The 16,047-nt window shown below is 35.8% G+C and overlaps 5 protein-coding genes across 9 annotated transcripts in view; all 5 read left to right on the top strand.

Moving 5' to 3' along the window:
• Positions 1–16,047, top strand: part of LOC129569648 (cadherin-87A) — a 152,064-nt gene that overhangs the window by 96,217 nt on the left and 39,800 nt on the right. The window lies entirely within an intron of this gene.
• Positions 3,878–6,323, top strand: LOC129569654 (UDP-glucosyltransferase 2-like). Its single transcript, XM_055448738.1, has 5 exons — positions 3,878–4,610; positions 4,680–5,552; positions 5,615–5,675; positions 5,742–5,846; positions 5,910–6,323. The coding sequence occupies exons 1-5, from the start codon at positions 4,370–4,372 to the stop codon at positions 6,193–6,195; spliced, it is 1,566 nt and encodes a 521-aa protein (XP_055304713.1). The 5' UTR covers positions 3,878–4,369; the 3' UTR covers positions 6,196–6,323.
• On the top strand, positions 7,431–8,861 carry LOC129569657 (UDP-glycosyltransferase UGT5-like). Its single transcript, XM_055448742.1, has 2 exons — positions 7,431–8,441; positions 8,515–8,861. The coding sequence occupies exons 1-2, from the start codon at positions 8,338–8,340 to the stop codon at positions 8,798–8,800; spliced, it is 390 nt and encodes a 129-aa protein (XP_055304717.1). The 5' UTR covers positions 7,431–8,337; the 3' UTR covers positions 8,801–8,861.
• On the top strand, positions 11,276–12,227 carry LOC129569658 (UDP-glucuronosyltransferase 1A9-like). Its single transcript, XM_055448743.1, has 3 exons — positions 11,276–11,384; positions 11,449–11,553; positions 11,627–12,227. The coding sequence occupies exons 2-3, from the start codon at positions 11,450–11,452 to the stop codon at positions 11,910–11,912; spliced, it is 390 nt and encodes a 129-aa protein (XP_055304718.1). The 5' UTR covers positions 11,276–11,384; position 11,449; the 3' UTR covers positions 11,913–12,227.
• LOC129569655 (UDP-glucosyltransferase 2-like) lies at positions 13,476–15,116 on the top strand. Its single transcript, XM_055448739.1, has 4 exons — positions 13,476–14,392; positions 14,454–14,514; positions 14,586–14,690; positions 14,759–15,116. The coding sequence occupies exons 1-4, from the start codon at positions 13,597–13,599 to the stop codon at positions 15,042–15,044; spliced, it is 1,248 nt and encodes a 415-aa protein (XP_055304714.1). The 5' UTR covers positions 13,476–13,596; the 3' UTR covers positions 15,045–15,116.

Here is a 16,047-nt window from a genome sequence, read left to right as displayed (position 1 = left end):
TTGGCCATCTCTGGAGGAAATCCGACGAAATGTGTCGCTAGTTCTGTTGAACACTCATGTGACGCTCGGAACACCACGGCCGTATGCACCGAATATGATTGAGGTCGGTGGCATGCAAATTCAGAAAGAAATCGAACCGCTGGCTCTGAGAATACAAACATTTCTAGATGAAGCCAAAGATGGTGCGATTTTTGTGTCACTTGGATCAAATGTTCTTATAAATAAGTTGCCAGAACAAAAGCTCAACGCAATTACAAATGCATTCAAAGCATATCCAAATTATAGAATTTTAATCAAGAGTGATGAGCACATCGTCATTACATCGCACAAGGAAGCGGATGTGTTGGTCGAATCTTGGTTCAACCAGCAATCGATTTTGGCACACAAGAATATTAAATTATTTGTTACTCATGGCGGCCTATTGAGTACAACTGGTAATACACACATTTCGAATTCCATATACGATTTGCTTGCAATCAATGTGTTCCATTTTCAGAGGCTGTTCACTTTGGCAAGCCACTGGTTGGAATTCCGTTCTTTTTCGATCAATATCTGAAGTAATGAATTAAAAATAGCATTTTGGAAATTGTTTATGATATATTAAAATATCACATTATTCCAGTATGTATTTGGCTCAACAAAGAGGATATGCTCAATCCGTACCAATTCAATCGCTAACGGCTGACAAAATAACGACAGCTGTTGATAAAGTGCTCAGTAATCCAAGGTGTACACGATTATATGCGTAACTTAAATTGGAATTTCACTAAATATTTGACGTCAATTTGCAGTTATGCCGAGCAAGCGAAACTAATTTCCGATAGATTCCGAGATCAGCCGCTAACACCATTGGAAACAGGAAAGTTTTGGGTCAAGCACGTGGCCAAAAATAAAGGTGCTCCACACTTGAGAAGTGTCGCCGTCGAATTGCCTTTCTATAAGCTGTATAATTTAGATGTGTGGGCATTCATTTGTGGTGTTATCGCTTTCTGTGTCTTTTTGCTCACTAAATTGATAAGAGCCCTAGTATTTGTTTTGTTTGGCGTGAAATCAACGCACAAGGTCAAACAATCATAGAATTGAAGGAAATCATGTATATTACGTTATGAAAAGAAATCAGCGGATACTTATCTACTTCTGTACGAACACAAAGAACACTCATATCATATTTATATATATATACAAATCAGATCATTATAAAATTTGAAATTACATGTTTTGACTGAACTGAATCATGACTGATTTATGCCTAATCTATTTTTTGCTGTTACTTTTCTCGAAATCCATACGGACGATTTATTTTCCCCGAATTATTTTAAGACGAAAGAAATTCCAATTTATCTTATATAAGAATAAGTTATCATATCAATATCTCTATTCTAGGTATAGAAAGCTTACAATATTTACACAGAAGTGATTCGTGCATGATAATATTTATTACTCAAAATGTGAACGCAACACTATTCTCTTCCCATTCTCAAACAGTACTGTTAATTATAGACAGACTGTCAATAAACTCAATATTTTGTAGACTGATTTTTTTAAAGTTATCGTTTGCTCATCTAGTAAATCAATTAGTTGACAACCACAAATCCAGTTTTTGTCATACAACAGAAAACCTGTACGAACGTGTTAAAGTCTTAGAATTGTTTTTTTATGTTAAAACTTTGCACTGATAACAAAATCAACGTGTGAAGCCAATCGCTTCGAGACATTTCGCCGAGACTGTATGAATTAAAATCGAATTAAGGAATTTTTTTTTTGTTTCGACGATTATGCAATAAATTTCTCTTTTTTGGAAGTTTTATAAAATATGATTCGAGCAATCAGTTCATCAATTAGTTGTTTCATTCGAAAATGAAGCTTGTCCTAGTGTTGACTTTATTGTGCTTTTTACACCAAAATGTGGATGCCTACAAATTTTTGGCATTTCTTCCCGTTGCGTCAAAGTCTGACTATTACATTGGTCACAATCTTATGAAAGGACTGGCTGCTGAAGGCCATAAAGTGACAGTGATCAGTCTAATCAAAGCAGAAAATCCCATCGCCAACTACACTGAAGTGTTCTTGTTTGGGAGAATTCACGAAAAAGTAATACTGAGAATAGAAAAACACAGTCATATTCAAAATTCATTTTTTGCTTCCAGACACGGCCACATCAAGAATATATCTATATTCCTTTACAAATGCGCCTACCGAGAGTGGCAAATTGACTGTGCTCTAACGAATGGAACGCCGCATGCTTGTGTTTAATTGGACAAAAGGAGTCGCTTGTAATGATCCTTTTTGTCGATGTCGGCTTATGAAACGCGATGGAAAATTGCCTCGGTTTTATCACAGATATGTGGACGATATATGAAGATGAATGCTTTACGATTTATATTGTTTTCTCTCGTCCACGCAAATGCTTGCGAATGCATGTGCTCTTCAAATGCGAATGTACAAATACGATTATTAAGTACGAACACACAGATGTAAAGTACGCGGCTCAAGAACAGCTAAAGTACAAACGTCAGTGAGTAGCAAAAATATTGAGGTTCTTTAAAAATTCCCAATTCACATATATGCAGACAATGCGTTGTTATAATGAAGAAGCGAAATAGAACCCATGGAACCTCCACTCGCGCGCGGGTCGCTCTCGTTTTTCTATGGGTTCTATTTCGCTTCTTCATTTTTACAGACATTGTCTGAATATATTAGACCAGGAGCTTTTGAACAAAGTACTTACTTACAAGCTTCATGTCAGATAATGAAATTGTAGGTGCACATTAAGGCCAATATTCAAAATATCATATTGTTTCATCTTCATTTGATACACATCACAATATCTGCTCACCGATAACAAGAAAAAATTTTGGTGCACTTTTCGCTCAAGCTTCATGTCAGATTTTTTGTATACTGCTAAATCCACACAAAAATATTCTGTGTACAGCTAAATTGCCACGAAAGTAATTCAAATTCAAAATATCAGCTCAAAATGTTCTGCACAACACTTTTTATTTCACTTTGAAGTCTCACTCATTTCGATGAAGAAAATGTCGAAATGTCAAAGTGGAGAAAAACGACATAGAGTGATATTTCAGAATGGAATAAAAAGTATTGTGCAAAATATTTTGAGCTGATATTTTGGATTTGAACTAATTTTGTGATAATTTAGCTGTACACAAAATATCTGACATGCAAATTGTGAAAAAAGTTAAGCATATTTTTTTATTGATATCGGCGGCAAGATATCGTAAAGTGCAAAAGATAAAGAAGAAAATTATAAATATTCCGAATATTGGCTTTAATATCGACATACGATCATATAGTATTTTCTACGTGGGCTCTCATTAGAAAAATTCATCATGGACTTCTGTTCTATTAATATGCACTTCTATTAATATGCAATTTCTCGGTCTATTAATATGCACCTACAATTCCATTATCTGACATGAAGCTTGTAAGTAAGTACTTTGTTCAACAGCTCTTGGTCTATATGTGAATTGGGAATTTTTAAATTTGTCTAAATTTTTTAAAACCAACTTTATTTATTTCTCACAAATTGAATAACAAACTCAGAGAAAAAATGAAAATCCGCTATTTTCAAAACAAAAAATTCGAAAAACTTTGGGAAACCTGGGACCCGGAAGAAGGTGTTCTCTAACATGCTTCAAACCAGTGGCGTAGCCAAGGGGGTTTTGGGGAGATATATAGATATCAAAGTTTATAAAGTTTTTTCTCGATAGAGAAATAAAAATTGAAAATGATTATACTTTTGTTTACTACCAAGCAGAGATGATACTACATAGAACAATCTGATCGTTATACTCAATGACACTGCATATTAATAAATCTTCCAATACCAATAGATACCATTCATACATACTTTTTTCGTATGCAAACTGTACACATTAGTTTTGATTCTGATGTGTTGCCTATGTCACACCATCAACCTTTGATATACAGAAACCGTTCACTCACTGTACAGTACAAATTGTACATTGTACAATTACGCTGTTTACAATTATTTATACATTTATTCGTTTGTTAGTTCAATCTTTGTAACATTACTTCGATTCGATGAAAAAACACTTTATATCTCAGGCAATGTCGTTTATTTTTTTCTTCTGAATAAGATATCAATCATAAAAAAGCCGTTGCGTTGTCATGCAACGAATTGGCAACTTATCTAAAAAACACAGTGCGATAAACTTGATTCATATTTATCATGTGTCATTAATTGCTTTGATTTGACATTAAACTGACATCAGTTGGATTAACCAACATTTTGAATGACTATAAATGCCTTCCGCCTAAACTATTTGCTTCAGTTCATCGCGAAACGCAATTGGTTTCCGTTTGTTATTTTTGTGTACGAGACAAGAAAATGAGGCTGTACAAAGTGTTGCTTTTATTGTGTATTTTATATCAAAATGTGAGTGGCTATCGATTTTTGGGAGTACTTCCAGTACCATCAAAGTCTCATTACTACATTGGCCATAATCTGTTGAAAGGACTCGCGTTAGAGGGTCATGATGTGACTGTAATCAGTCCATTCAAAGAGAAAAACCCCATTAAAAACTACAAAGAAGTTTTTCTTGAGCACTCTTGGGTGGAATCTCGCAAAAGTAAACTTTAATCACATCAATTTCACAAAATGTGCCAGAGTTTTCAGTGTGTTTTTTGTTCTTTTTTAGCCATGGCAAAAGACAATTTTGTGGATTTCTCCAATATGTACTTCTGGGATATGGCATTTAAATATTTTGAAGTTGGACTGGATATGACAAATTGGACTTTGTCAAGTCAAAATTTACGAGAATTTATGAAAATAAATCAAACTTTTGATGTGGTCGTGGTAGAAGTTTGTGTTGACGAAGCCTTGCTTGCATTCGGAAAGTATTACAATGCTCCCGTTGTAGCAATATCAGCGTTTGGCGCATCGAAATGGACGACTGATTTGGTTGGTTCGCCGAATTTCGCGTCATATGTGCCATATACTACCAATCATTACACCGATCAAATGACATTCTCGCAAAGATTGTACAATTCTCTGTGTTATTGGTTCGAAGACTTAGCATATCCACTTTATTTTATACCGAAACAACAAGAGCTTATGGAACAATTGTTCACTGAAGGCAAGAATTGGTCACTCGACGAAATCAGACGAAATATATCGTTTGTGCTGTTAAATACTCACACGACACTCGGAACGCCTCGACCGTATGCACCGAACATGATCGAGGTCGGAGGCATGCAAATTCAACCGGAAGATCCATTACCATCGAAAATTCAAACGTTTTTGGACGAAGCCAAAGATGGAGCGATTTTCGTTTCGCTCGGTTCGAATGTGCTGATAACAAAACTGCCAGAGCATCAATACAATGCCATTGTCAATGCGTTCAAACCATATCCGAACATCCGAATCCTAATCAAAAGTGATGAAAATGTTGTGATTCCATCACACAAGGAATCAGATGTTCTTGTGCAGCCATGGTTTTCGCAACAATCCATATTATCCCATAAAAACGTCAAGTTATTCATTACTCATGGCGGTCTTCTAAGTACAACCGGTAAAACATATGCTCAAATCGATAAAAAAGTGACATGATAACAATGAGGTTTCAATTTTCAGAGTCCGTTCATTTCGGCAAACCCGTTGTCGGCATTCCATTTTTCTTTGATCAACACCTCAAGTAACGAATAACAATATGATTTTGAATATTTTTATAATATCCCAACGAATTTTAATCATTTTCTAGTATGTTTTTGGCCCAGAAAAAGCAGTTTGGTATTAGTGTGCCGATCGAAACTTTGAACGCGGAAAATATAGCAACCGCTGTGAAGAAAGTACTTGAAATACCAAGGTAACATAACGAAATCGATTGAAAATGTCTGGATTTTAATCGAAATTTGGCATCAATTTTTAGTTACACTGAAAATGCGAAGTTGATATCGGATAGATTCCGCGATTTACCTCGAACTCCATTAGAAACCGGAATGCACTGGGTGAAGCATGTGGCTAAAAATAAAGGAGCCCCACATTTTCGAAGTGTCGCAGTTGATTTGCCAATCTACAAACTCTATAATTTAGACGTTTGGGCATTCATTTTTGGTGTCTTTGCATTGGCAATATACAGTGTGATCAAGGTGGTTCGCCTTCTTATCGAGTATGTTCTTTCTTCAAATTCACCAAGAAAACTAAAACAAATGTAGAAAAGACTGTGCGCAAATCGGAGACATGTCTCCATAGCAATTATAATTTCCATCTATTCATCGGTCTTTTTGGACCGAGCAATGCAAATTTTACGACCAATAAAATAAAAACAAATGATGATGAATAATAACTGAATATTATTGCACTTTTAACTGCCAAGCAGACATGGTAATTTGATAGCACGCGATCATTTTACCCAATTACACTGCAGACTAATAATTGTGGTCGCAATTAATTTACTCACTGAGTGATTAAATACGAGAAAAAGACGTTCAATGGCTCTTTCCATTGTTATTCTTTCTTTAAATGCATCTCATTTGCGATAGATAAGTAGATATTTAGCAAGATTTCGGTACTTCATTTATCTATTTGGAGCACTACGTTCCTTAGAATAATGCTTCCCGACTAAATGAATGCAATTCTAAACATTGTATGACAAAAAGGTAGTATAATTGTGATCTAGAATGATGATTCTCAGCATGCCTATCGGAATTGCTGCAATACGCAAGCACATCAGCCACACGCTTCATACGTTGTATGCTTCGCTTGTTTACGTTAGTGTGAATGACTATCCGATCAATTTCCAATTGCCGCATAAAAGCGAAGCGTGACATACAACGTATGAAACGTTTGACTGATGTGTTCGGCTAAACGATCAACAATCGCTTCATAGTCAGACTCCAATTTTTTGATGTCATTTCTTTCTAACTTGAATCTAACTTAAATTACAAATTGACGTGTGATGAATTTGAATATATTTGTAACGCACTTCGGAACCAGTTTAAGACTTTCAACACGCATTTCAAATTTACGCATTTAAATGTTTAATCATTACAACACATTTTGAAACCTGTTTCAAACTATTATCAATCAAACCCCATATCAATTGCTCTGATACGTTTTACTTGAATCTAGCAGCTAGCACCATAATAATACTAATAACCAATAATTTATTAACTAACATTCCGATTTACTATAAATGTGGATCAAAAACACTATTAGCTCCAGTTCCTTGCAAAACACAGATGGTTTTAGTTGATTTGCCGTTCTGCAAACTCTACAATTTAGACGTTTGGGCATTCATTTTGGCACTGTTGCTTTGTGTGTCTTATTACTACTCAAAGTGATTAAATTACAACTGAAACTCATATTTGGTCCAAATTCAACACAGAAATTCAAAAGAATAATAACACGATTGATTTTTAACACGTTTTATATTGGCCATAAGCACAGTGATTGAGGCGATTCTCTCGTTTACTTAATTAGTACATTTGTGAACATGCATAAAATCATTTAAAGTTCCACAATAAAACGAATAAATCAATAATTTTATATCAATAGATACATTATTAAATTGTAAAATAATGATGATTCCCAGACCACGTGATTTATCAGACGTCTACGTGTTTTATCTTATCTTGTGATTACGAACATTTTACAAGAGCAATTGTGAACATTTTTACGAATTGCCACATTTATCACAAATCTAAGCTGGTTCAGCATGACAATCCATTGAGGTTTTCGACAGTGATTCATAAGATTATCTCTCATTAACGCATGTTTATTACTAGGATCATAAGCTTCGTTGATGAATGTTAACCACGGCTGCAAATTTGGCTAGTCAGTCTAAATTTGTATCGAATTGAAGCACGATCTCCTAATCAAAAGTCGGTGCCTTGTCACTTTTGGTCTAGTATACTTTAAACTACGAATTCATACAGTGATAAAAATGAAGCTTGTCAAGTGTTAACTTTATTGTGCTTTTTAAAGCAAAATGTGTTTGCCTATAAATTTCTGGCATTTCTTCCTGTTGCGTCAAAGTCTCCCTATTACATTGGTTACAATCTTATGAAAGGACTGGCTGCTGAAGGCCATAAAGTACAGTGATCAGTCCATTTAAAGAGAAAAAACCGATTGCAAACTACACTGAAGTGTTTCTTAAAAATGTTTGGGAGGATTCACGAATGTCAAACTATTTGTTACTCATGGCGGTCTTTTGAGTACAATCGGTAATGCACAGTTACACACATTTCGCATTTTAAACCATACACTTGAAATCAACGACTTTTGTCATTTCAGAGGCCGTTCATTTCGATAAACCAATTGTTGGCATTCCATTTTTCTTCGACCAACACCTGAACATGTACCTTGCTGAACAAAAGGGATTTGGATTTTCAATTCCAATCGAAACTCTAACCGCAGATAAGTTATCGACGGCTGTTAGAACAGTACTCAGTGATCCAAGGTATAAGATAAAGAGAATCATGCAACCAAATTTTACTTCGAAGTCATTTTCACTCTCTGACAATCATTTTCAGTCATGCCGAACAAGCAAAGATCATTTCTGATCGATACCGCGATCAACCACTTACTCCACTGGAAACAGGAATGCACTGGGTCAAGCACGTAACAAAAAATAAAGGCGCTCCACATTTGAAAAGTGTTGCAGTTGATTTGCCATTCTACAAACTGTACAATTTAGACGTGTGGGCATTCATTTTTGGTGTCATTGCTTTTTGCGTCTTTTTACTCATTAAATTCATAACTGCTGTAGTCGCAGTCACACTTATCGGGAAAACAACGCAGAAGGTCAAGAAGTCCTAGATATAAAGACGTATCATTTTCTGTATCTTTATTTATTTATTTCCATATTTTCGTTCGTTTACCACAAACGAACTGTATAATTTATACGCTATTATTATAATTACAAAATAAAACAGTTCTAAATGTATGTCAATCGATCTACGTACATCTCTTGTGTTATTTACTAATTCGGCACACAAAACACAGTATTAGTATCGAGAAAAATTTAAACTTTTTTTTCGATTTTCGGTTGTGTTGAACCGTCTACATGGGAAGTTTGTATGAAAACCTCGGAGCACTGGTGAAATTACATTGGTTTATATGGAAGAACTTGTACATGGCCAAAACTCGGATTTCCAAGCGGGATTCGGCAAAAGTAAAGTGTTCACCGCTCCGAAACCCTTAGGAATGAAAATCGATGACTTCCAATTGACCTATCGTCCAACGAACTCCGACGTTCTTGTTCCCTCGGACGCTCAAAACCCATGCTATCTCGCTCACACTTACATGAAATTTTACGTGTTTTATAATCGGATGTTTGATGAACAACACAATCGCTTGCTCTGACCTACGTATGAAATACGCATGTTTATTATTCGAATCGTAAGTTTCGTTGATGATAATGCAACAATTTTATCAGCGGTTGTGTTTTTGACTATTCACTCTAAATTTGTGATGAATTCAAGTACGAATAGAAGCGCTATCTCCTAATCAAAAGTAAGAGACATAAATTCGGGCCCTTGTCACTTTTGATCTAGTATACTTAAAACTGCGAATTCATACAGTGATAAAAATGAAGCTTGTCCTAGTGTTGACTTTATTGTATTTTTTACACCAAAATGGGGGTGCCTATAAATTTTTGGCATTTCTTCATATCCCATCAAAGTCCCATTATTACATTGGTCACAATCTTATGAAAGGACTGGCTGCTGAAGGCCATGAAGTGACAGTGATCAGTCCATTCAAAGAGGAAAATCCCATCGCCAACTACACTGAAGTGTTTCTTGAAAATGTTTGGGAGAATTCACGAAAAAGTAATACTGACAATAGAAAAACACAGTCATATTCACAGAGATTGCATATTCGCAGCTGAGTAGGCCTGAGCTGAGCTGAATTTGCTAACTTAGGCGCCTTAAGCGTTATTTTAACGCATTCACAGTACAAAATTCATATTCCAAGTCAAATCTGGCTGGGAATATGAATTTTGTACTGTGAATGCGTTAAAATAACACTTAAGGCGCCTGAGTTAGCAAATTCAGCTCAGCCCGGGCCTACTCAGCAGCAAATATGCAATCTCTGCATATACAAAATTCATTTTTTTGCTTCCAGGGCTGGAATTCTAAGTCAATCCACCAAAATCGTTCGGAATTATTTTTTTCGTACATAAGACCATATTGGAGTGAAAGAGAGAGATTCCACTATTTTTCAGCGTCCCACCGGAATTATTTCTCACACAATCCACTCTTCCTTGAGTTATCGGAATAATTCCGGTGGAGAGCTGAAAAATAGTGGAATCTCTCTCTTTCACTCCAATATGGTCTTCTGTACGAAAAAAATAATTCCGAACGATTTTGGTGGAATTCTTAGAATTCCAGCCCAGACACAGCGAAAGATAATTTCGAAGATTTCAGTAACTTGCACTTTTGGGATAAGATTTTCAAATATTTTGATCTGGGAAATAAAGAATCGAAATGGGTGCTCTCCAGTAAAAATCTTCAAAATTTCATGAAAACCAAACAGCACTTCGATGCGGTTGTTGTGGAAATTTGTCTTAGCGATTACTTAATTGCTTTTGGACGATATTTCAACGCACCCGTTATTGGAATTTCGGCATTTGGCGCATCGAAATGGACAACCGATCTAGTTGGCACACCAAATTTCGCGTCATATGTACCACACACGTATAACTATTTCACGGATCGAATGAACTTCTGGCAGCGTATGTACAACTCGCTAACCTTTTGGTTTGAGGATGTTGTCACACCATATTACTACATACCGCAACAGCAGCAAATAATGGAAAAGCTATTCTTTCCTGAAGCAAAAAATTGGCCATCGCTTGAAGAAATCAGAAAAGACGTGTCATTGGTACTTCTGAATACACATACAACAATCGGAACACCACGACCATACGCACCAAATATGATTGAAGTTTGTGGTATGCAAATTCAGAAGGAAATCGCACCGCTGGTTCCGAAAATACAAACATTTTTGGATGAAGCAACCAACGGAGCGATTTTCATTTCTCTCGGTTCGAATGTACTCATTACAAAATTGCCCAAGGATCAGTTGGAAGCGATCACAGGTGCCTTCAGTTTGTATCCGAATCATCGAATTTTGATCAAAAGTGACGAGCATGTTGTGATTCCATCGCACAAGGAGTCCGACGTGTTGGTTGAGCCTTGGTTCAACCAGCAATCGATCTTGGCGCACAAGAATATCAAACTATTTGTTATTCATGGCGGTTTATTGAGTACAACTGGTAATAGAAACATTTCGCATTTTAAACCATACATTTGAAATCAACGACTTTTGTCATTTCAGAGGCCGTTCATTTTGGCAAACCCGTAGTCGGCATACCATTTATATTCGATCAATCGCTGAAGTACGATATTTTTATTAATATTTGTAATAGATTATAGAAAAATAATTGAATCAAATTATTCCAGTATGCATCTTGCTGAACAGAAGGGGTTTGGAATTTCAATTCCAATCGAAACTCTAACCGCAGATAAGATATCGACGGCTGTTAGAACAGTACTCAGTGTTCCAAGGTATAAGATAAAGAGAATCATGCAACCAAATTTTACTTCGAAGTCATTTTCACTCTCTGACAATCATTTTCAGTTATGCCGAACAAGCAAAGATCATTTCTGATCAATACCGCGATCAACCACTAACTCCACTGGAAACAGGAATGCACTGGGTCAAGCACGTAACTAAAAATAAAGGCGCTCCACATTTGAAAAGTGTTGCAGTTGATTTGCCATTCTACAAACTGTACAATTTAGACGTGTGGGCATTCATTTTTGGTGTCATTGCTTTTTGCGTCTTTTTACTCATTAAATTCATAACTGCTCTAGTCGCAGTCACACTTATCGGGAAAACAACGCAGAAGGTCAAGAAATCCTAGATAAAAAACGTATTGTTTGTCTGTAAAGGAAAAAAATTAGAGCGTGTTATGAGCTGATGTCAGCAACACTGACTGACGTCAGTGTAGCACTGACTGACGGTATCAACTGCTGACGAGTATGCGTTGCGTTGTTTTAACGCATTTGCAGTATAAAAACGAAGAGCACTCCATTGGTGTGTATTGTATTACAATTACAGTCAGTGCTGCTGACATCAGCTCATAACATGCGCTGGAAGAAAACCAATTCTAATTGAACCACTGAGGATAAAAATGGCATATGAAATTCAACCTTAGTCTAAACTTGACACAAAAAAATCGCCGAACAAAGCGAAACATTTACAATTTGGTTACTCGAAAAAATCAAAAGACAATTTTCATGTTTGTTTGCCAAAAAAACTTGACGTCACATAGAGAGTATGATAGATAAGAAAATCTCATGTTTCGTACTAATCGAAAAACAAAATTATGTTTTGTTTTGTTTGTAATTTTTTTTGTGCTACGTTGGCGAGCATTTAATATGCTATTTTAATTCTCAATTTATTTAATACCGTGTACTTCCGTATACCAATACCCGACGAGAAATTTGCGGAATATCGCATTGCGACTATTCTACGTATAGTCGCAATACGAAAAAATTCGTCGAACGCAGCCAACTTCACGTTGGTTGTACGAAGTTTCAAGTCGAAATATCACACTCGATCCAGTTACAACTTCACATTTATCGCAGCGCGAATAGTCGCAGGGTATTCAGCGATAACATTTTGCGGCAACTTTTATTGTGGATACCTATTCGCATTGCGAGTATCCGCACTCAAAAACGGATATGCGACGGATAGTCGACGTATACCTATTTTACCGCAAATTTCTCGTCGGGATATATTTGTTTACCACTTAACTGTACAAATGATATAGATAGGATGGATTAGACGAAAATAGTCATAAAAAACCCCAAAATCATTATAAAAAGCCCGAAAATCATCACCCAGATAAGACTATGTTCTATTGAAAAACACGATTGTTTTCACAAAATAAAACAGTTTCAAATGTTTTTCAATTGTGTATAATAATGGCCTTGAAGAATATGACGGCGTAGCTTTTGATCCACGTGCGTCTCTTGCGTTACTCCTTCTGAGGTACTCGTTTCATATATGGTTATCAAATCTACAAATTAATGGATAAAAAAACGTAAATCTCAATTGTAATTTATTCAAAACTTGATTATTATTACTCTTAAAATTTTGATATAAATGCGCACCTCTGGCAGGCACGATTTAGTATAACTTAAACCAGAAATTCATCCAGTTAAAAAGATGAAGTTTTCTATAGTGCTGTTTTTATTGTGCATTTTTCACAAAAATGTGTTTGCTTACAAATTCTTGGCAATTCTTCCAATGGCATCAAAATCCCATTACTATATTGGACACAATCTTGTGAAGGGGTTAGCTAAAGAAGGTCACGAAGTGACTGTGATCAGTCCATTTCAAGAGAAAAATCCAATAGAAAATTATAAAGAAGTTCACCTGGAGCATAACTGGGCGGAGTTTCGAAAATGTAACATTTTGAATTTCATCTAGTCAATCAGAAATCATTTCGAAAACTCCATTTTTCAGATTTAGCAAAACATAAGTTCGTGGGATATCCCAGTATATTATTGTCGTCAAAGTATTTGCAATTGTCAAACCAAATGGCAAATTGGACACTTTCCAGCCAAAATCTACGCGAATTTTTGAAGATCGAACAGCATTTCGATGTGGTTATTGTTGAAATGGTCCTGTGTGACTTTCTAATTGGTGTTGGTCAACATTTCAATGCTCCTGTCATTGGACTTTCTGCCTTTGGCGCATCGAAATGGACGACCGATCTAGTTGGCACACCGAATTTTGCGTCGTATGTTCCACACACGCATAACCATTTCACGGATCGAATGAACTTCTGGCAACGCATGTACAACTCATTGACCTATTGGGTTGAAGATATCATTACACTTTATTACTACCTACCAGATCAGCAAAAACACATGGAAATCCTTTTTCCTGATGCCAAAAATTGGCCATCGCTTGATGAAATGAGAAGAAACGTGTCGTTAGTTCTGTTGAACACTCACACAACAATCGGAACACCGCGACCATACGCACCGAATATGATTGAAGTCGGTGGTATGCAAATTAAAAAGATAGTCGATCCTTTACCACCGAAAATTCAGAAATTTCTGGATGAAGCCAAGAGTGGAGCGATCTTTTTTTCACTCGGTTCGAATATTTTATTACAAATGCTGCCAAAACCGATGTTTGATGCGATTGTGGGTGCGTTCAGCTCGTATCCCGACCATCGAATTTTGATAAAAAGCCATGAAAACATAATCATCCCTTCTCACAATGAATCGAATGTTTTAATTGAGCCGTGGTTTGATCAACAATCAATATTGGCTCACGAAAATGTCAAGCTTTTTATTACTCATGGTGGCCTTTTGAGTACAACCGGTAAAATACACCTCAACATTTGATTCGAATAACTTTAAATCAACGAGTTTCCAATTTTCAGAGGCGGTTTATTTCGGTAAGCCAGTGGTTGGCATCTCATGTCTCTTCGATCAGCACCTAAAGTTAGTACGAATATGATTTTGAATATTATTTATATAAGATACTAAAGAAATACAATTTAATCATATTCTAGTATGTTTTTGGCTGAACAAAAGGGCTTCGGTTTGAATGTGCCAATTGTATCGTTAACAGCAGAAAACTTAGCGACAGCTGTTCAAAAAGTGCTTGATGATCCAAGGTAATAGGAAGAAAAGCGCGTAACCAGAATTTATTTCATTCTCATTTTCCTCCACCAATCATTTTCAGTTACACCGAGCAAGCTAAAATTATTTCAGATAGATTCCGCGACCAACCATTGACTCCGTTGGAAACCGCAATGCACTGGGTCAAGCATGTGGCTAAAAATAAAGGTGCTCCACATTTGAAGAGTGTCGCTGTGGAGTTACCATTTTATAAATTGTACAATTTAGACGTGTGGACATTCATTGTCGGCGTCTTTGCATTGGTACTATTCGGAGTGATAAAATTAATTCGATCGATTGGTTCATTTATCTTCAAATCATTTTCACAACAAAAGTTAAAAAATGCTTAGGTACACAGACGAGTCAATCATTTGCTATACAAAGTTTTTTTTAACTACACGTCCCATGTTTTATTAATTACATGAATCAAGTTACTCTTGTAAACCACGTGTTCAAATAAAGATAAGCTTTGACAATGACTGTCTTATGCTTTTATGATCAGTATGTTTGTTTTTTCTTTGAAAATTTTCCGCATAAAAAATGCTTCTCTGGGTTTGATAATTTTTTCCTTGAAACGTTTTCAATGAAGAACAAGAAAAAGATGATACAAGCTAAACAGTTAGTTTAAACTTCATTATACAGGTCATGATAAAGACCTTTAAAATATTTATGATAAGAAACAGATAAAAAATTGTACAAAATTCCCGTTGGGCCCATTTTATCAAAATAGGTCTAGGTCTTTCATTTTGCAAAACTGAAATGTTTTGCAATTTCCAGCCATTTTTCAGGGTTATTTGTAAAATTTTGGATTTCTATAAGCCTCATATAAAATGAGGTACTGCATCACTAAATTTAGTTGCCTATAAGATTTTAGTTGGTGTATATCTTCAAAATGACGATTTTTCAAGTGTTTTTGCTCTGTATTTTGTATCAAAATGTAAGCAGCTATAGAATTCTGGCAGTGTTGCCCGCTCCATCGAAATCTCATTACTACATTGGACAAAGTCTTATGAAAGGATTGGCTGAAAATGGTCACGAAGTGACTGTGATAAGTCCATTTAAAGAGAAAAATCCCATAGAAAATTATACCGAAGTTTTTCTGGAAAATTCGTGGATTGAATCTCGGAAAAGTAACCTTTCAACGTGTCGAGCATATTTAAATCATTGTCGACGGTTCTCTAAACAATAACATACATTTCAGGTTTTGCGGGTGCAAATTTCGCTGATTTCAATGACATGTATTTTTGGGAGTCAACATTTAAATATATTGAACTTGGAAAGAATGTTACGCATTGGGCGATGTCAAGTCGAAATCTTCAAAATTTCCTGAAAATAAAACAAAAGTTTGATGTG

The sequence above is a fragment of the Sitodiplosis mosellana genome, unplaced genomic scaffold (genome assembly GCF_009176505.1).
Source record: "Sitodiplosis mosellana isolate CC-2019 unplaced genomic scaffold, AAFC_SMos_1.0 Smas_scaffold_38, whole genome shotgun sequence".
NCBI classification, from domain to species: domain Eukaryota; kingdom Metazoa; phylum Arthropoda; class Insecta; order Diptera; family Cecidomyiidae; genus Sitodiplosis; species Sitodiplosis mosellana.
The sequence above is the reverse complement of the archived record's forward strand: the minus strand, read 5'-3'. Positions and strand labels throughout refer to the sequence as shown.

What these genes read in the sequence shown, in the direction of transcription:
- LOC129569654 (XM_055448738.1), top strand. Translation starts at nt 4,370, where the DNA reads ATGAGGCTGTACAAAGTGTTGCTTTTATTGTGTATTTTATATCAAAAT. An exon ending in TTGGGTGGAATCTCGCAAAA is followed by an intron (nt 4,611 to 4,679) that starts GTAAACTTTAAT and finishes GTTCTTTTTTAG; the next exon opens with CCATGGCAAAAGACAATTTT. An exon ending in AAAGTACTTGAAATACCAAG is followed by an intron (nt 5,847 to 5,909) that starts GTAACATAACGA and finishes ATCAATTTTTAG; the next exon opens with TTACACTGAAAATGCGAAGT.
- LOC129569657 (XM_055448742.1), top strand. Translation starts at nt 8,338, where the DNA reads ATGTACCTTGCTGAACAAAAGGGATTTGGATTTTCAATTCCAATCGAA. An exon ending in ACAGTACTCAGTGATCCAAG is followed by an intron (nt 8,442 to 8,514) that starts GTATAAGATAAA and finishes AATCATTTTCAG; the next exon opens with TCATGCCGAACAAGCAAAGA.
- LOC129569658 (XM_055448743.1), top strand. Translation starts at nt 11,450, where the DNA reads ATGCATCTTGCTGAACAGAAGGGGTTTGGAATTTCAATTCCAATCGAA. An exon ending in ACAGTACTCAGTGTTCCAAG is followed by an intron (nt 11,554 to 11,626) that starts GTATAAGATAAA and finishes AATCATTTTCAG; the next exon opens with TTATGCCGAACAAGCAAAGA.
- LOC129569655 (XM_055448739.1), top strand. Translation starts at nt 13,597, where the DNA reads ATGGCAAATTGGACACTTTCCAGCCAAAATCTACGCGAATTTTTGAAG. An exon ending in CTCTTCGATCAGCACCTAAA is followed by an intron (nt 14,515 to 14,585) that starts GTTAGTACGAAT and finishes ATCATATTCTAG; the next exon opens with TATGTTTTTGGCTGAACAAA. An exon ending in AAAGTGCTTGATGATCCAAG is followed by an intron (nt 14,691 to 14,758) that starts GTAATAGGAAGA and finishes AATCATTTTCAG; the next exon opens with TTACACCGAGCAAGCTAAAA.